Source organism: Vanessa cardui, chromosome 8, assembly GCF_905220365.1.
Source record: "Vanessa cardui chromosome 8, ilVanCard2.1, whole genome shotgun sequence".
Classification (NCBI taxonomy): domain Eukaryota; kingdom Metazoa; phylum Arthropoda; class Insecta; order Lepidoptera; family Nymphalidae; genus Vanessa; species Vanessa cardui.
In genome coordinates, this window is record NC_061130.1 from 3875529 (window position 1) to 3897282 (window position 21754).

The 21754-nt window shown below is 32.1% G+C and overlaps 2 protein-coding genes across 3 annotated transcripts; both read left to right on the top strand.

The window, feature by feature from the left end:
* The first annotated feature begins 1840 nt into the window (after nucleotides 1-1840).
* On the top strand, nucleotides 1841-10506 carry LOC124532052 (organic cation transporter protein-like). Of its 2 annotated transcripts, none has more exons than XM_047106681.1 (7): nucleotides 1841-1907; nucleotides 5811-6027; nucleotides 7573-7673; nucleotides 8098-8249; nucleotides 8533-9159; nucleotides 9606-9787; nucleotides 10216-10506. In XM_047106681.1, the coding sequence occupies exons 1-7, from the start codon at nucleotides 1867-1869 to the stop codon at nucleotides 10432-10434; spliced, it is 1539 nt and encodes a 512-aa protein (XP_046962637.1). In that variant the 5' UTR covers nucleotides 1841-1866; the 3' UTR covers nucleotides 10435-10506. The 2 variants fall into 2 exon arrangements, with proteins under 2 accessions (XP_046962637.1, XP_046962636.1); XM_047106680.1 differs by lacking the exon at nucleotides 1841-1907 and adding an exon at nucleotides 2849-3280.
* A 4693-nt stretch (nucleotides 10507-15199) lies between these two features.
* LOC124532155 (organic cation transporter protein-like) lies at nucleotides 15200-21605 on the top strand. The gene is made up of 7 exons (XM_047106877.1): nucleotides 15200-15488; nucleotides 16270-16459; nucleotides 18916-19016; nucleotides 19208-19359; nucleotides 19435-20061; nucleotides 20289-20470; nucleotides 21244-21605. The coding sequence occupies exons 1-7, from the start codon at nucleotides 15313-15315 to the stop codon at nucleotides 21436-21438; spliced, it is 1623 nt and encodes a 540-aa protein (XP_046962833.1). The 5' UTR covers nucleotides 15200-15312; the 3' UTR covers nucleotides 21439-21605.
* Nucleotides 21606-21754: the final 149 nt, after the last annotated feature.

The following is a 21754-nucleotide window of genomic DNA, read 5'->3' on the forward strand; positions in this document are numbered from 1 at the left end:
AATACGAGGACTAACTATAAATTTATAACATCTGGGATTTCAGACGAAGCTAAGCTTCAACGAAGCTAATATCGGAATTTTGGAAGTGAAATTAAAGTGGAGTAGAAAACGGATTATAAATGATTATATTTTATACAAACATATTATATATGTATAGTTAAGCGACATGGAATTGAATTGAGTAGAATAATTATTTCTTCTTTATATGTTATGGAATTGTTAAATGGCGATTCAATAAATGTCTACTTCATTTTAATCAAGTAGACATTTACAAGCACTTTAGTTTATTTTGATTTTGAGTCGTTCTTTTGAATTGGGGCCTATGGGTACATCGTTCCTGTGCTAAGTTATTTGTTTTAATAAAAAAGTTAATATTGTTTAGTTTAATAAATTTTTTTTTTCAAGAAACTCAATTAAAATCAATATAAACTTTATTAAAGTGGGCTTTTACAAGCACTTTTGAATCGAATCGGTTCGAAAAGTAGATTCTACCGAGAAGAACCGGCAAGAAATTCAGTAGTTACTCTTTTCAACATTTAAAAATACAAAGTCATGTTAGTTAATACAATTATTTAAATTAATATATGTGCGTGCGTGGAAGTCAACAGGTATTAATTCCACGCTTTTTTATTATCTACAAAATCTTGTATCGAGTAATACGCCCTTTCTACCAATGTATTTCTCTAAACGATTTGAATTTACGAAACGGCAAAGTTAAAAATGTCTCCGAAATTTTATTATAGAAACGGATACCTTGCCCTAAGAATAGTTACGGAATGTTTAAAACCTCCACGTTTTTACGTACATACTTGTACATATATTTATTTTATTTTATTTATTTATTGAATATCATTATACATGCTTTGTTTATACAGACAACGATGTAACAAAAACCCCACTGGATTTATCCGTACATCGGTATTCGTTGTCAACACTTATACAATAATAATAAAATAACTATAAAATAAACAAAACGCAGGTACATATCAAAACTTAAAATAAACAAAACAGCGATAAAGGAAGAATGATAGAAGATAATATGTTTTATATATAAGTTAAAAAGGTTTTGTACTGTTAATACATAATGTTCTGTCTTTATCAGTTCTCTAATGATTTAATTTTAAAAAAGTTTTCCCAAAAAAAGTATCTATTGCGCTGTCATTAATTACAAATAAAATAATATTTATAAGAGATCTAATTTATTGTCGTATCATTCATAGCACAAGCATTTAATTAAATCAGTAGTTACTTGGTTAATGACATAATACCATTTAAATTACATGTATAATGATTATATACGTACCAATACATTATAAAAATTTGGATGCAACTTCACGCGAAAGAAAAAATCTTTTAACTTTATGACATCATAAGTACATACTTGGTTGAGCGTTTCTATTTACTTAGAAAATATTAAATAAAATTATTACCAAAAGACTAGCTTTCCAAAATAATCTAATCGAAATAAATTATTGCAAATTTTTGAGTATTATACTGGTCATATTAAAAAAAAATGTTATTTTAGTATGTCCAACATCGTTTCACACACACATTTTCATTATATTAAGACTCAATTGGCATTTTTGAAATATTTAACTTATTATATGCTTATTTGTGCTAAATAACATATGTTAAAATTAAATAATGTATATTAAAAAAGATAAAACTGGCATTGCTCAAATCCTGTTTCCTAAAAGTAATCAACGTTCACATACTTGGTGTTAATTCTATAAAATATATCGTTGGAATAAACAAGCAACATCTGCGTCAAGTCACACAACTTCCCTTGAAAAAAAAAGGCGGGAAATTTGCAGCTTACATATTGGGATCGCCATTATGATTATTACTGTGTAATATGTATTATTGATGGTTGTGTTACTGTGTTTACTAAATGATTTTCTTTTGTGGTAGGTTGATTGTTATTCTAAATTAAAGATAATTGTTTTAGAGTGCAGCCTACTTCCTACTTCTGATTCTATAAAATATATTAACAAAACTATTACGTTGAAACTTCAAAATATATATTTTTTTAATTTACTCTGTTTTTTTAATTGTAAAAAGATATATAAGGATACTCAAATATTGTTAGTTCAATTTAAATTAATGAATGCATGTCCTGGTTTTACCCACATCTGTTACTCTTCTCTGTAACGGATTTCTAAAATTAAACGAATTGTAATAAAAAAAAATATTATAATGCCAACATTAGCCAACAAACGGTCAAACTAAATGACAAAACAAAGAACGTTCGATCATTTTTGTCCACGTAGTTACGAGTGGTTATATTAAACGGGGAAAATTAGACATTTTTAAGTTAAACATTAAAAGTGAGGTTTCTAAAATATCGGTAATTGCTTAGTGTTGGACTTCTCGTGCTAGATCATGTACATTTTGTGACGTTTGGTTAAAAAAAAAAAACGTTTAGCATGAGAATTAGTGTGACAAAATATTATTTTTAGGTTAGACACATGCAATTAATTCATGTACTTATGTCATTAAATCTGTTACTTAATCGATATAATTGATTAATGCTTGTTTACGCTGGTCTCATATAGGAATTAAAGGATTATTTATGCTTTAATATGACTTCTACGTCTGTTTTATAAAATATTACAATAATCTATTTTATTACGGACGTGTATTGAAAGTAATTCAACTGTTTGTTTAAGGAAATATGACATTATACCAGCTGTATATACGTTTAAAAGTAAACAAACACAAAATAAAATCTCTGATAGAAATTTAAAAATTCTAAATTTATTTATCGTTGCTATTTAGAATTGCCCTAATATTTATTTTCCATTACGTTTCTGTTGCAAAGAAATTAATTTCCTATCTGTTTCATATACATTAAATTTTTTTGAATATTATAGCATATAGCATATTTACATTTTCTTGATTATTTTCCTTAATTAATTATATCTATGCGAAGGGGTAAAAATTACTTGAAATTAAAACTGAATCCTTGTCATTTGATCGTTGCACATTGTTTTGTTAGGTATTGTCACAAATAGCACTGCAATTACTAGAATCAATTTAAAAAATCCGCGATTATGTATTATATTTGAAGTATTTAAAAGGCATATAATATAACTAAACGAATTATTATCATCATGGCAAAAGAATCTAATATGAATCGCGAAAGTGACGATGTAATGAACATATTGCAAAGGTTCGGCAAATATCAAATAGTTCAGTATTTCTATATTTTACTGCCGACTGTATTCATAGCTATGGGTAACGTTAACTACGTTTTTGTCGCTGGGGACATAGACTATCGGTAAGTTTGAATTTGTATTTAAGACTGCATGATTGTTTGTTAAAAAAAGTACTGACTCTATGTTTGTAAAGTAAATAAATCTTTCTTAGGGCAGGGTATCCGTTTCTATAATAAAATTCCACAAACATTTTTAACTTTGCCGTTTCGTAAATTTAAATCCTTTGTAAAAAAATCATTGGTAAAAAAGGCATATTATTCGATACAAGATTTTGTAGATTTTAAATGTTGAAAAAGCGTAACTACTATGTTTCTTGCCGGTTCTTCTTGGTAGAATCTACTTTCCGAACCGGTGGTAGCTTCACTTAATTGTTAAATGACGATTCAAAAGTTATTTCGATTCGATTTGATTTGATTTGAAAGAAGATTTATCCTATTACTTATACTATTCTTACAAAAATATCAACGTATCTAATATATAATAATAACGATCATTCGCTACGGAATTTCGTCATCATTGGTCATCGAAAAAAAGAGCCATTTTAGACCAAATGACCTCATTATACCTTCGCGCCACTCTGTAAATCCGCCTAAAGTATATTTACAATATTTAGAAATTTGTCAATGAATTAATATAGAAATGAATAATGCGAAATGTGGTTGCTGCGTATGCTGATAGTTGAGATTTAAACATTTTCTTGCCGTCGTCTCTCAAATTTTGCTAGTATCCTTCCATTCCTTTACACTCAAAAAAAATAATATTGCTAGTTAAATCTTGTGTACGAATGGAGTTTTGTGGCAAACAATTGCGAGCAAGAAGGCATTACCAAAAATTTTATTCAAAGCCCATGTATACTGAAACGTCATTAAAAGTGGTCTGGAACATAAAAATCAGATGAATCCAAAAATTCCATTCATAAATGCACTAAATACATCTTTCAGTATATTTTTTTGGTTTAGTTTTACAAATATATGAATTAAAAAAAGTATTGGCGCTTTTACGCAAGTCTTAGGGCCTTTTTCTAACTTCCTATAAGGCGCCTTTTCTACTACAGTGTAATATTATGAATATAATTTCGATAATTTTGCAATATTACAAAGGAATCCTATTCAAATATCACCTAGCTATAATTATCAGAATGGTTGTGTTTCCCCTTAAAGTAGAGTGAGCCAGTGTAACATTTTAGTTCCTAAAATTGGTAGCGCATTTGTAAAATAAGGAACACTTAGTTAAAACGATTACAGCACCAATGATTACAAGCAATGGTATTCACTTCCCATCAGATGGCCCATTTGCCAGCCTTCTATATGACATAAAAAATAGAAGAAATATTTGCCTCCGGCAATTTTGTTGGCAATGAAATCTAAAGCCATTTTTTACCGGTCTAGGTTAAGATTACACATTAGGCAGTATATACACTATCTAATCTGGTTTTGACTGAATGTCAAAGCCCTACAGCAAGTTATTATGAATTGATATATAATCAAAAAATATACATACATATTTATAGTAAAACCGCTTTTAAACGTTTATCTATGTATATGAAGCAGCTTTGCATATGTTTATGGCATTTACCTATTTATCATTATAATATATAATAATTATAAATTCCATCGCTATCTGAATGCACTTAACTCAAAACCAATTTATTCATGACATGACGTTTCGTATATTCAAATCGTTTATAAAAAATACATTGGTAAAAAAGGCATATTATTCGATACAAGATTTTATAGATGATAAAAAAGCGTGGAGTTAATACCTGTTTACTTCCAAGTAGGATATATTAATTTAAATAATTGTATTTAACTAACTTGACTTTGTATTTTTTTGATTTTGAAAAAGAGTAACTACTGAGTTTCTTGCCGGTAGAATCTACTTTCCGAACCGGTGGTTGCTTCACTTAATTGTAAGATGACGACTCAAATGTACTTGTAATTGTACTGTTTGTTTTATTGTATTGTTGATTTTTTAAATGTAGGTGCATAATTTAATTTTATGACGTCAATTGTTGAAAATATCGTAAAAAGTCATGCAGAGTATTTACTAAAAGAAAAAAAAAAGATCATGCAGTGGCACATTCGGTGATGGAACCTAATATATATATATATATATATATATATATATATATATATATATATATATATTCTTATAATAAATTTTTAGTACCCGAATTATCTAGTAAAGTGAAATGATTATAGTACGACACAACTTCATCGGCAAAATTCGTAAAACCGATCACATCCGAATTGAGTACGCTATCCCAAATTGAAATATTTATTTCATATGTGAATTTCATCTTTACGCAAACGTAATAACTTGTAATGTTATATGACTTAATATATTCGTCAATTTGACACGTCGATTGAGATGCACTTGTAATCTCGGGTTGAGCTGATGCAAGAATCTATAGCGACGAATAGCGTCGAATGGCGCGATAGGAAACTATTTTTATTGGTAATCGGCGGTAATCCGTTTTATTGAATTTTCCGACGCTACATCTAAGTTATGTCGTACCATACCATAATATGTCTAAAGTGACTTAATTAATTGCGATACATATTTATTTAAAATAATCCATATTAATTTCAGTTGCGTAGTACCGGAGTGTGATGCAATTGACAATTCTTTTTCACCATCATGGTGGCACGATTCAGATCCATTGAGTTCGAAATCAAATCGTTGTAAGAGGCCACTATTAAATGTAACATATATAAATGAAAACCAGTGCGATAACAACAGCTTCACATCAGAAACCACTGCATGTAAAGAATGGATCTACGGCAGTAACAAGACCATCGTCGCTTGGGTATTTCATTTTAAATTTATACTAAGAATATGACTGATATTCGTGTATGTTACCCTTCTGGGTAGGTACTATGTTCATCATATATTCTACCACGAAGCAGCACGTTTTTTGTGGTAGGTGCAAAAGAGCTGGAGTCTCATCTGAAGTGACTACCACCTGCAATAACGGTGGGCTTGCAAGCGCATGGCCGGCCTTTAAGGAAAGAAACACTACAGTTTTTTTACAGCGCTAATGACTATAGATGGTGGTGACCATCTATGACCATTTGTGTCTTACTATCAGCTGGTTTATTTGCTCTTTCGCCTACCAAGTAGGTAGCTAAAATTATAATTAAGCATTACCCAGTAATACGGGTTTGCACCTAGTACAGGGGCCCTTGCAACTTGTTTGTATTGTAATTCTTAAGTCAATAAAGTTTATTTATTATATTACTTATTCTATTAGGACTCATTTCTTATCTATCAAGTCTATAAAATATTTCGTGCAACGTTTAACCTTGTAATGAATTACAAGGTTACATTTACGACTGGCAATTTTTACAAATAAAAATTAAAAGAGCTACCTACTACACAAATTATGACCACATGGTATGGTGGCAAGAACGCGAACAATTCTGCTCATCTGAGTGAAATGAGCGGGTCATTCTCTCTCCATTAGAGATAATAAGTTTTTTACAACTTTGAATTTAATAATACCTCAATAAATTAAATTAAAAACCGTTTAGTTTTAGACTGGTCGCCAAATAAAGAAAAAGACATTTAAAACGATAAACGTTTCACGAAGATCAACAATTCCCAATGTACAGGGTGATTGGTAATTCGACGTATATCCGTTAGGAGGTTATAGGGGCATAGTTTATTTTCTATGTATTGTTAAATAAATTTAATCCGCACTGGAGCAGCGTGGTGGGATATGTTTCAAAATTTCTCCTCAAAGGGAGAGGATGCCTTAGCCCAGCACTGAGAAATTTACAGGCTGTCGTTGTAGTTGTTAAATAATAATAGTAAAGACCTTCCACTAAATGTTTTCTTAGCAATCTTTTTAGACATTATGCAATTTTCCTCGTAATTTAAATCCAATTTAAAACAGATAATTGAACTTTAATTATTATTTCAAAGATACATTTTTTTAATCAAGGGACGTTGTTGGTGAATACTTCATAAAAAAAAGTTTAATCATGATTACGTTTGGCAAAGATAAAATACAAGAACAAAATAATGCGTGTTCCTTAAAACACGCGTTTCGTTACACTAAAATAAAAAACAACTTAAAGTCTGATTTAGACCTATACATACTTCCCAATTTAAAATTTAAAACCAAAGTCATTTATTACCTGTCTTGCAAAACTGAGGGGTCGAAGTACATTACACAATGCTCGTGACGCTAATCGCGGGCTGATTTATCGAACACGTCGGTTTCTTAATTAATCTATTCTTAAATTATTCGTTCATAAAGCTGCTCCAATCATAGAGCTCCAATTAAGAACTATTTAGCTAATTTAGCGAATAGCAACACAATACCGTGACCTCGCTCTTTTAATTTTAGCTAGACCTGGCTTGCAGTCCATGGAAAACAAATTTGGTTGGCACAATACACAGCATAGGATCAGTTATCGGAATGATGTTTGGAGGTTGGGCTGCAGATCGGTAGGTGTAAGGACCATCTTAATCTATTTAGCTTTCTTTTAAATACATGTAGAGGGTTTTTAAACACTTTGATTAACACTCATTTTCTTATTTCCTACATAATACCTTTTTGGCTTATTGGAGTCATCAAATATTTTGACGAATTTTGCATGCGTCTAATTTCATAGAAATTCTGCCACATGTGTATTCCATCAACCCGCATTGCACAGCGGTGGAATATGTTCCAAAACCTTCTCTTCAAAGGCCTTCTCGCTTTAGAACAACAGTGGGAAATTTACAGGCTGTTGTTGTTGTTGTGCATATTTTATAGTTTCTTCTTTTACAATTATTAAATTTTAAGTATTCAGATCCGACATTTCGTATCCATAATACTTTGGCGTACACATTACTTTTATACCGTATTAATTATAAGGTTTTTTTTCAGTTTTGGGCGAAAGTCTACATATATCGTGACATCTATTGGAATTATCATTGGAAACATAAAAACATTTATTAAGTCGTATTACGGTTATTTAGTCGTTGAATTAATAGAATCCATTATATCAGGTAGCGCGTTAGGCGCTGGCATGGTTTTAAGTGAGTTTCAAATTAAATATTATTATTAATTTTATAATAAGGCAGATTAAAGCTCCCTTCAACTTCTCGAGACCATATACCCTTTCATGGATTTCCTAGATTCTTAGTTCTTATTCTACAACATCTCTATAATATTGGTACCATAAAAATAGAAAGCTATCATTTGACAAATTCACCGTGTCATAAACACTAAATCCGTGAAGGCTCCCAAATATCCCCCAAAATAATAATACTCTTGCCTCTTATTCAATATATGTTCTTAAAAAATTATGTTTACTTTCAGTAATTGAGATTAGCGGAAACAATCAAAGAGTACTTTCAGGTGTATTGTTCGCTTATGCAATTTATGTAGGCGAAGCATTGATCGCTGGCATAGCGATGGTTGTGCCTGATTGGCAATGGATTATTTACACTATATGTACTCCTCCGATATTATTTACATCCTATATCTTACTGCTAGAGGAGAGTCCACGTTGGGTTGTCTTAAATAATAAGTTAGATAAGGCAAGACGTTTACTGAAATTGATAAATAAATCTAATAAAATTAATATAGTTGATAATGATTTGGATGAATTGGACGATGTGAAACTTCGACAAATCTGTAACGTCGAGAAAGAATCAAAGAGGGAAGGGTTTAGAGAAGCGTTAGCGTCGATGGATATTTTGAAGAGAGTGCTGATCGTGACAGTGTCGAGATTTACCGTGACGTTCATTTACTACGGTCTAGTTGCGAATTCGGTTTGGCTACCCGGGAATAAGTATGTGAATTACGCTCTTACGGCACTGATGTCGTTCCCTGGCGACGTATTGGCGTTGTACTTCATGAACAGATTTGGAAGGAGGTGGCCGTTGTTTTATGGATATTTCGTATGCGGTCTCGCTTGTATTGCTTCTTCTTGTGTACCTGAATGTATGTATAAAAATATCTACTAATATTATAAAGGCGTAGGCAATTCCGTTCGTCAGTGTGTTGTTTTCTCGAAACCACTGAATCAAAATCATAATCACAGGATAATTCAAATTCTTTAAGCATTTCCATCACTTTACGAACTTTTGACTTTACGAGCTTTGTGTAAGCCCGTCTGGGTAGGTACCATCCACTCATCAGATATTCTACCGCCAAAACAACAGTATTTGGTATTGTTGTGTTCCGGTTTGAAGAGTGAGTCAGGCACTAACTATAGGCACAAGTTACGTAACATTAGTTCTTAAGTTTGGTGACGTATTGGCGACGTAAGGTATGTTTAATATTTCTAACAGCGCCAATAGTTATGGACAGTGGTGACCACTTACCATCAGGTGGCCCATATGCTCGTTAGCAAACCTATAATATAAACAAAACTATTTTTTTTGTAGCGTACCTCTGGCCGAAGATAATACTTTTCATGATTGGAAAACTAACGGTCGCTGCGTGTTATACGGGAATTTGGACTTTCACGATGGAGCTATTCCCAACAAGCGTTCGGGGTTCGATGTTTGGGCTGTGTACATTTACGGCCAGCGCTGGTTTCATGCTTGCTCCTTTAACACCAGCGATGGTAAGATTATTCGATAATATGCCTCAACATCATCCGGCATCTATACAAATATGACCTTATATGTTAGTTCAACTTATATATTTCTGTAAAGCCGAGATGGCCCAGTAGTTAGAACACGTGATTTTAACCGATGATTGTGGGTTCAAATCCAGGAAAGCACTACTGAAAATTTCATGTGCTTATTTGTGTTTATATTTCATCTCGTGCTCGACGGTGAAGGAAAACACAGACATCACAATCTCTACATGTGTTTAATTTTATAGAAATTCTGCCGCACGTGTATCCCACCAAACCGTATTGGCATAGCGTGATGGAATATGTTGCAAACCTTCTCCTCAAAGGGAGAGTATGCCTTAGCTCAGCAGAGAGTAATTTACTGTTGTTGTTGTATATATAAATCTGCATCTGATTCAATTTCTCACTTGTAGGATACATATTCTCCAATACTAGCTTCAATGATCTTCGCTTGCTCTGCAGTCGCTTCCAGCGTTCTCATATTATTTGCTCCCGAAACGAAGGATCAGCCATTACCTGGAACAATCAAGGATATAACAAAAAGTTCTGTAACTGCTAAGAATATTAATATTAGTTCAGGAGAGGAAAACCTTGGTTATGAAGAAAAAAACGTGTATAGTGTTCGTTTGTAAATAAATAAATATGTGAATAAAATATATGTGAGAGTATGTTATAATAATGACAAAATTAATAAAAAAATAAGATTATACATAAACATAGAATATTATGTTGAATATTATTGATACTAAACAAATATTATAGGTTATTTCTAAACAATTAGCTTATTTTAACATAATCCAATAAATTAATATTTGTAAAATTTAAGAAATAAATTATTTTTTGAAAGATTTTTTTTTTCAAACTTTCTTTTAAACTTTCAAATTTTGTTTTATTTAATTTCAATCCTTACAATTTAATTTAAAACGACATTATTTAATCGTTTCTTAATTTATTTATGTGATTTTTATAATGTTGATTTTATAAATGTTATGTATTATGTATTTCGAACGTAACATAATATCCTGACACAGACGATTCGAGCACAATACCTTTTCTTTTTTACTTTTTTGAATCAGTAATAGTTATACTACGACACAACTTAGATGTAGCATCGGCAAAATTCGTAAAACCGATCACATCCGAATTGAGTTGGCTTTCCCAATTTATCAATATTTATTTCTCATGCGAATATGATCTTTGCACAAACGTAATAACTTGTAATATCGCACGACCTAATATATTAGTCAATTTGACTGACGCGAGAATCTATACCGACGAATGGCGTCGAATGGCGCGATAGTGAGTTATTTCTATTGGTTGTATAAATCAGCAGTAATCGGTTTTATTGAATTTTCCGATGCTACATCTAAGTTGTGTCGTACAATACTTACCCCGTTTACGCCATTTTGACGCGTACTTGAAAAGTAAGAGAAAACTACTTTTTTATAATATTTATAACGAATATTTGTCAAAGATTTTTTTTTAGACGAAAGTCGAGGCTCGGCTTAATAAATTTATTTTTTGATATTTTAATGCGTGTTTATTTGAAATAGTTTATTAGACCAACGTAACTAATATTCGTTTTAAACACGTAATGTTTCGTAATATACAATACACTAAATTTAGCTCAGTTAAAGGTTAATAATTAATGTTTTTAATGGCATTGTGTTTTCAATTTTTTATGGTTATATTACGTGTACTGTGTTTAATGATAAAAAAAATATATTACTCAACACAAATTTAATTTTCAATGAAATACCTACCAAATTAAAGAATAGCAATAACATTATTATGATGTACAGTCGGGATAAGTAAAGGTTCGTCACCTTAAGATCTATTTTCGTGTGCTCAGTATGAGCGATAATATGCTTTACCGATCGAACATATATGACACTGACAGACATGTTTTGACAATTCATTTCACAAAAAGATTTTATGTTGATATAAAACTAGACGTAGTCCAAAGATGGACCACTGACGCGCACGTTACGTAAGTACTCTCAATGCGATAGCAGGCAGAGTGCATTTGTTTTGTTGCAGCCTGAGTGAACTCAGGGAAGTGAAATAATTGCTGCCTGTAAATTCCCACTGCTGGGCTAAAGGCCTCCTCTCCCTTTGAGGAGAAGGTTTGGAACATATTCCACCACGCTGTTCCAATGCGGGTTGGTGGAATACACATGTGGCAGAATTTCTATGAAATTTGTCACATGCAGGTTTCCTCACGATGTTTTCCTTCACCGTTGAGCACGAGATGAATTATAAAGACAAATTAAGCACATGAATCAGCGGTGCCTGCCTGGGTTTGAACCCGCAATCATCGGTTAAGATGCACGCGTTCTAACCACTGGGCCATCTCGATTCTCATATACGATATCATATACAATTTAGTATTAAATTATAACATGGATAGATATTTTGAATTTGTTTCTTTTTTATTGAAGTGCTGTAATATCGAAATGGGATACAATCCTGTAATGATATGTGTGCAGTGTGGCATTATAAATAAATAAATAAATTTTGCACTATTTTGAACCAAGTTATCATAGTAAGTTTAATTTTATATGCAGTTGTCAGTTTAGTGCTTTACTTTGAAAAGGTACTAATAGTTTAAGTTTTGATAAAGGAATGAATTTGAAAAGTGACGAAGGTTTTCTTACTCTGAGTGTAATCTAGATTGATTTCATAAACAACAATATAGGTGATAACATAGCGTATCAGTGTATACGATGTAATATATATGACGGCGGCTGCGACAGATCAGTGGCAGGCTCGTCATCAGTAGGATATTCTGGTACAGGATTCAGGGCATAGGTCTCAAGCAATTTAGTACAACGATACAGTATGACAATTATGACAATTCCTGTATTATATTCAGTAACAAATTATAAAGTAGGTATATCATTTTAGCAGTAATTATCACAGTTGCGTGAACAAAAACCCCGTTTGAAAGGCCTGAACTGTATCTCTCCTTCTTATAATATTTAGCTTCCTACTCGTCGCTCTCGAAAAGAATTAATAGAATGTGACAGTTGCCCCTTCAAAACGATTCCGATCACGTGACTCTTCATGTCACGGCGTTCACACCTCATAGATACAACAAAAGCATCTGAGTTAATAATTATTCGTAATCGACGACATATATGTAATACGATAGGATCTTTCCTCGATCCCCAAACGACCGAAGAGTTAAGAACGAACGACCAGGACTTCAAGAGCAAGATAAAAAGCGTTACGTGCTCTCAAAGGGGTAGGACAGCAAACAATGCCAAGCTCCAAATTTAGGGCTACTTCTGAGAAATTATTGATCGAAAACGCTAATAACAATTCAAAAAAAAAATTATTAATAGTCCGAGGTCAGGAATTTGGAAGTGTGTATATTCCTGTGGTCTGAAAAGTACGAAAAGACTTTGGTCCTGGGTTTGAACTCTTTCTGGTTATAACGGATTAGCCGTTTAACATAATGAAAGTGAGGCAATAGACCGTATACCGGTGTTTGAACTTAGACTTTTGCACTAAAATATGACCTACGTATTGTAAGACTCAGATGTAGCATCGGAAAATGCAATGAAATGATAATAAAATTGATTACTGCCGATTAATACAACGAATTGAAATAGCTCCATATCGCGCCATTCGACGCTATTCGTCAGAGAAAGCAAGTGCATGTAAATGGACGCGTCAAATTGACGAATATATTAAGTCATATATTACAAGTTATTACATTTGTGCAAAGATCATATTCGCATGAGAAATAAATATTGATAGTTTGGGAGAGCGTACTCAATTCTGATGTGATCGGTTTTACGAATATTGCCGATGCTATATCTAAGTTGTGTCGTGTCGTCTATGGTCTTTCTTGAGAACGCCGTGACATAAATCGATCAGACCGACATCAAAACATCATCAATTTAGAAAAGTTTCACACCATGGAGGCCTTAGTTTCGGGATTTAGGTAAACTGGTTTTCTTCATACTATGTAAAATTCAATCATAATTGAATTACAAGTACTTAATAATTTAACGACAATAACGTTATAGCAACAGTAATTATATCTGTGTTGTATGTTAATGCGTAGTCGTAAAACAATTGACAATCAAACAATATTATAAAAGGTATTACGTTCATTTAAATAACCATGAAAGTTGAGATAAGTATCAAAATATATACATTATACTTATTTCATAACTAAATTGATTTGTATGTTAAGATTTTGACGAAACGGGACTACTTACGTTTTGCTTACAGTATTTATATTTATACTATATTTTGAATTTTATATTTTTTATTTGTTACTGTTTTACGAAATATTTAACAATGTAACATGTGAAAACCGTATGAAAAACCGTTTAGTAATTTGGAGTTTATCGAGAGAATAGAGACAGACGCAGCAGAGATACTGTGTTTTATTATATGTAGTGATTACTGTGAATGTTCATAAATAAATAAAAAAATACAGTAGACTTATATTATGATCTGTAATAAATAATAATTCACGTCCTACCCCCTGACAATAAACGAAATTAACAAAAAGAAAATGTCTCGAAAAATTGATCAGTCTATTTCCGCTTACCAGAACGAACGGTCAAAATAAGCACCGCGCGCGATCATTAATCAAATCGAATAGCCCGGGCTGCTTACTGTTACACAATTTCGTTCCTTTTTACATAATTACTCCCACAGATTATAAGAAACAAGTGACAAAGAAAAAAGGAATAAAAAATATATTTTGAACTAGCTGTGGCCGCGACCTTGTACGCGTTTGAATTTAACAAAAAAAAAATAATAATTTCGTAGCCTAAGTTACTCCTTATTATATCAGTTATCTGCCAGTAAAAGACCCGTCAAAATCGGTCCAGCCAATTCAGAGATCAAACAGACAGACAAAAATTATAAAAATATTTTTTTGGTATATGTACCGCACCGTGTATACATGCATATGCATTGAGTAAAAAAAATAGGCTATTTTAATATTACAAACAGAGACTCCAATTTTATTATATGTACATAGACATAGGGCCAATTATAATGGTCAAAATCTTATCAATTTTTTTTTTCTGTTTGTATTGTCACTTTTTCTATGTGTCTGCTGTAAACCCATAGCGAGTGCGTGGTCTAAATCACTCACAAATCACCAAAGCACCGTTAGCTGATGTTTCGAATAAAAATTAGCATTGTTGTATGCCAGGCTGTAACCTAAACACTTTACCTGAACTATAATTAGAATCACGTGGTTCAATAAAGGCGTCAACTCTCAAGATTATTGTTTTCATATGATGATAATATTTTATAACGATTACGATCGCAAATTTAAGCTTTTGTAAATAATTCTAATCAAAGATTTACTACAGACGACATGATAATTAAATAATTATATAAGATATTGTGTGATGTCGAGAAAGACTATTTGAATTTAGATGTATCAAGAACACAGTCCTTTCTCATAAACGTTTTTAGTGAAATTAAATAAATATTAAATAGTGTTTAGTGAACTTAAAAAAATATTTTTAAAAATGTCTAAGGATATTAATACGTGTGAGGATAATTCTGAAACAGTGCGTGTGTCTGATATTTTGGAGACGTCCGGTAAATATCAAATCCTTCAATATTTGTATCTGTGTCTGCCTGCGGTTTTCGTTTCGATGATCAACGTTAATTACATATTCGTCGCAGGGGAAGTTAATTATAGGTAGGTTTTATATTTGAATAAAATTATGAATATAAATTATTGTTTTACACTAAACAAAATTATTCATAAAAACTTATTGTTTTTGTCCCTTTTTCGTTCTGGACAATGGGACACTCCTTCAAACTAGAACACAACAATATTACCGTGTGTCCATAATATATCTGACCAGTGGGTGGTACCTACCTAGACCATCCATATTACCATTATCCATTTTTTTCAAAATGTACTTTTATTATTTGGTCAATACTTTGAATTTGTATGAAAATTGTGAATCCATGAAACTATGATTAAATGACCAATAATTTTGTTTGATTTCTTCAAATCAAATAAATCAAATCCAAAATCGGTGTCTTACAGTATTCTCGAATATCTAGATGTAGATTTATATCTATAAAAATAAAGTAAGTTAGATATACTAATGGTATCGTTATGGTATGGACATCTGATGGTAAGAGGTCACATCCGTTCGTACTTTAAGAAATATTAACCATCCCTTACATCGCCAATGGACCACCAATTTGTATCTTTAATCACACTAGCTATCCATAATGTATTAAAAACTTGAACTTGCCGTATAATTATAGAGATACATACATACATGGTCCAATCGAGTCAATTTGTTATGAAAGGTGATTAATTTTAAACATTTTTACAATAAATCTGTCTGATCCTGTAAGCATTACAAAAACTTTTTCTCATAAACTTGTGCGAAGTCCTGGACGTCAAATAATTAATCTACATACGTTTGTATCACCTCTTCAATTTTTAATTCTTGTTTTAGATGTAGAATACCAGAATGCGAGACAAATTTCACATATACAGCGCCATGGTGGCCGAACAGCCATTTCGATGAGTGCTCCAAACCGATATTAAATACAACGGATTACGGATGTACTAACGACAGTTTCACATCCGCAACAGAGGAATGTACCGATTGGATTTACGAAAATAGCGACACAATCATTTCAGAGGTTAAAATTTATTGTTTATTATTTAGAACAATCTAAGCAAATATTATTATCATCCTGACCTATTTCGATTCCAAAGGAGATGGAAAAACTCAAAATAATCCTTAATAACTATTCTCTCAATCTGATAATCTGTTAACGGCAAATCTGATACAACGAGTAAACGTTCAGATGCAGTACCAAAGACTTTACGTCCTTTCTAGAAGGGAGTATTTACTCGTCTAATCCCTAACGGTGTTAAGGGCTGTTACTGAAGACTTTTTAATTGACAAACTCAAAAACGCTGTAAAGTGCTTGAAACGTCGGGATGTTAAAAATAATTAATATACGCGATTCAAATCCGTAAAAACTAGTTTTATTTTAAACTCAAAAACGTTTTATTGGATTGTTCTGGGGTTCGAAACTAGATCCTAAGGATTTGAAAACCATTTAAGATTTAGAGATTTTTTATTTGAATTCATTAATTATATAAAATAGGAAGGTAGACTTTCAACAGCAGATGATAAATGATTCGAGATGTAGTTGTTCGTCATTATCCTCATAACCAATACAGGTAATATATAGATGAACATCTAAGCGGTCTTATCAGTTACTTCCAGTAATTTGATGCAATTGCAAGCGACAATTATATATTTATCTTAGATAGTGTAGTAAGCTTATATTAGTTGATACAGACTACCTCAAGAGACATATTTAATTACGAATACAAATAATATAACATGGATACAAATGTCTACAAAATACGAAACGAGTTTACCTATATTAATACATTACATATTATAAACTAAATATACTACTACAAATAATTAAAAATATAAGACAGGCGTTTTGCAGGTTTGTATGACGTATGTTAAATATGTCCTTCTGACTAACTTTAGTAACAGCATCCATTCGCAAATGAGGCTAGCAATAACACAGGACGTAATTAAAATGCTTAACTGCGTGCGCAAACATAATTGCTCACCCCTGAGCAAACAAGATGAAGATGAGCAAATTCGAAACGTCTTCAAATAAATCGAGCATAACAGCAATGACTTCTAATGCTTGCCGAACGAATTTCTAAACTAAGATTATTAAAAAAGGGTGACCGATAAAATTCTGTAAAATTTATTTATTCGAATTTCAAAACCAGAAATTCTGAATCAATCAGGCCGTCAGTCTTAGGAGTTAATATTTATTTTATGGTATAGGTTGGCGGACGAGCATATGAGCAAATCAAAATTTTGTTGTTCTTTTTATTCTTATATTGTATCACCATCTAAGCAGTAGTTTTTTCATAATTGACAAGCGTTAAAGGTGTTCTTAGAGAATCGATCTGCTGACACACATAAACGTATGACCTACTTATGTAATCGTTATTGGGCTCCCTTAATATTTTAGTGACTTAACGATGGCTTCAATAATTGGTTACTATCATTGAGTTATTGTTTCAATTTGAACGTTATTGATCAGTTCGAAAACAATTTCAGTTTTGGCCTGTTACAAACGTATTTCTTCAGAAATTCGAATTAAATTATAAGTTACTTAATTATGAAGTAATTATTTGAGTGTGATCTCTTTGGGCGCGATAATTCGAATCGAACGCAATATTTCTGTAGTACATAGTAAAAAAAGTAAAATAACAGCCTGTAAATTTCCCACTGCTGGGATAAGGCCTCCTCTTCCATTAAGGAGAGGGTTTGGAATATACTCCACCATGCTGTTGCTGTTGGTGGAATGCACATGTAGCAGAATTTCGATGAAATTAGACACAGTTTTCCTTCATCGAGCTACATCGAGCACGAGATGAATTATAAACACAAATTAAGCACATATATATAGTGGTACTTGCCTGGGTTTGAAGCCGCAAACATCGGTTAAGATGCACGCGTTCTAACCACGCGGCCATCTCAGCTGTAGGACATAGGGATTGGATGAATTTTTCTTGAGTCAGAGAGATTTTAATCTAAATTTTGATATGCTAAATAATTATTGTCCTATCAATCGGCCTTAAGATGATCCCATAGCCAATTATTAAGTTTGTTAACAAATTGGGCATATATTTGACGATAACAAAAATGAATTTGATATTATTCACTCCGATTGATACGCTAAGATCTAGATCGACCTTAGCGTATCAATCGACTTTAGCGTTTTAATATATTATGGAGCTTATTTTTGAGTCACCTTTGTGATTAGGGTCATTTATGTCCATTTATAGGAAACTGGCATACATTCGTACTGTAACATTGAGAAGGAGGAGGATTCAAATATTCTCGTTAAAGAGATAAGAGGACTATCAATCAGTGCGATATTTATGGGCATCTATTCTAGTAAATATCATAATCAACCTCAGTCCATCAAGCAATCCATCGCAGTCATAAGTAGCTATGATAAATTAGTGAGATTATGAGGTTGTTAGCAAACGGACAATACGATTTGGTTTCTTTTTTATTAAAATAATAATCCTTTGTCAACAGCTTGACCTTGCCTGTCAACCTTGGAAACGTACCTCGATTGGAGCAGTTCACAGCATTGGAATGGCTTTTGCCATGCTCATTGCGGGGTGGATGTCTGATGTGTAAGGAAATATCTTAAGAAATTTTCTTTTTCAGCTTGCAATCTGTGCAAATCCCATTCAGATAAATTGGCTAATAATGCATAGAGTTAATTGGTTAACAATATAAATTGTCATGTATTTTAGTTAAGTAAATATATTAATGTAAGTTTATGATAACTTCATTTACTCATTATAGTAATTTTCTTTCCTAGCATTGGTCGAAAGCCAGCCCTCATCATCAGCTCCGTGGGATGTTTTATAGGAAACTTGAAGACTCTAGCAACGTCTTATCCAGTGTACATATTCCTTGAATTTCTAGAAGCATCAATTTCTGGAGGAGCCTATGCAGCTGGAAATGTTTTAAGTTAGTATAATAATATAAACAAAATGTTCCCAATATTTTGATAGTTTTGGTCTAAATTACTTTTATTTTTTGCAGTGATTGAAATCGGTAACAAAGAGAACCGAATGCTAGCAGGAGTATTATTCGCGTATGCAATTTATATGGGTGAAGCTCTGTTCGCCATTATCGCAATGTTCGTACCATACTGGAAATCTCTCATCAACATAATTTGTTCTCCCACAATATTGTTCCTCATATATATAATAATCGTACGAGAAAGTCCACGGTGGCTTATTTTAAATGGAAAATTGGCTGAAGCGAAGTACACGCTTAAAGAAATGATAAAAATGAACAATATTAAAGTTAATTCTGAAGAATTAGATGCTATGGACGAGGACGAGCTAAAGAGGGCATATAATATTGGAACTGATAAGAAGAAAGAGGGTTTCAAAGAGGTATATAAGTGTAAGGAAATCCTGAAGAGATTTCTCGTCGCATTTGAATGTAGATTCACAGTTTCATTCATTTACTATGGTCTCATTGTGAACTCCGTTGGGTTACCAGGTGATAAATATATCAATTTCCTGCTGGGAGCGATTATGTCGTTTCCAGGAGAATTAATATCTATGTACATGATGAACAAATTTGGAAGGCGATTGCCATTGATATATGGCTATTTGTTTTGTGGGATAGCCTGTGTGGCGTACGGATATGTGCCTCAATGTAAGCTTAAATATTATTTACATATTACTTATTAAAAATTTAGAACAGTTATGTCCCTCATAATAAACGTAGGTGAACATCCGTGATCCTTTAAACATCTATCTGAGTAATGAATTACATTATAAACTAAATCGACAACACATAAGCGCTAGTTAACTTTCATTAAATTCAACTTTAGTTATTTTAATGATATATAATGAAATTTCAAGATTACTTTTCGTTTTCAGCATATACAGGGTTGAAGATTTCATTTTTCCTCCTCGGAAAGCTGTTAGCCTCCGCTTGTTACACGGGTATCGTAACGTACACGATGGAACTCTTCCCAACAAGTGTACGGGGTTCTTTGCTCGGTTTGTGTACTCTTGCCTCCTGCTCGGGAAATATGCTGGGCCTTTTAACACCGCTGCTGGTAAATGACATGAAAACCCTATAACTACCAAATTTAGTGCCTAAAGATATCCCAGTTGCTAGAACACTTTACATTTCGTCATCAACTAATACATTGTTCCAACTCAACTTATCCCTACTGTATTTATGTTGTGTGTGTGTTTATAATTCATAGTGTTCGGAGATGAAAGACAATCGTGAGGAAGCTAGCATGTGTCAGATGTAAATCTGCCACACGTGTATCAAATAAGCCGTATTAAAGCAGAGTGATGGAATAAACTCCAAACCTGCACAAGAAGAGCCTTTTGGCCAGGAATGGGAGTGATAAATTATAAATTACCTATTCTCTGTAATAGAATAAATACATACGCTTAAAAAACAAGTTATGCTTCGTTGTTATACCGTATAATTTCACACGCGAAGTTTTTTCTTTCGAACAAATGAGCTATTTTATTTCAGCTTAAATTAAATAATATTTGACAAAATCTTATTTATTAAATCGAACCTTTACTTTTAGAGATTAAACCGTCGAAAGTTTATACTCAATTAATTTTAAATTGCAAAAAAACACATTATACAATTTTATCGATAATTGCCGATCACAAAATTATAGTAGCCTTAACTGATGTATAAAAAACAATGTCTATAAGGTCACATTAAATTGCATAAGAAAAATATGAGTTTGAGCAATGTGGTGAAATTCACTCAAAATTCACACTCTAAAGGAGAGCAGGCCTTAGCCGGAGGGGCGTTTACTTTAGTTTTACTTTCAAAGAAATTCTTTATTGTTTACAGGCTTCTATTTCGTCAGTATTAGCAGCAATTTGCTTCGGCTTTACAGCGATAACAGCAAGCGCTCTCTTAATCCTGACTCCGGAAACAAGAGACCTACCATTAGCGGATACGATAGAACAAATTGCTTCAAGCGCTACAAATGTTAAAAATAAAAAACAGGGAGAAGAAAATCTTGCTTATGACAGTCAGAAATAAATTTATAGTCCTATTTCTATTCCTATATCATTATTTTTAAAATAAATGTTACTATAAAAAGTACTGATGTTACAAATAATTAAATGTATTTAAATAGTATAACAATAATTTAGTGATAATGGATAAAAACTACTATGTAATATAACTATATAATAATTATAAATAACATATGACAAAATACTTTAGTAAAATTATTCAGATAAAGAATAATTTTAATACTATTAAATTCTGTACTTAGAATGTAATGTATGTTACGATTTAATAAATATTTTTTATCAAATGTGAACTCGTTTACTTATTTGAATTTATACAACAT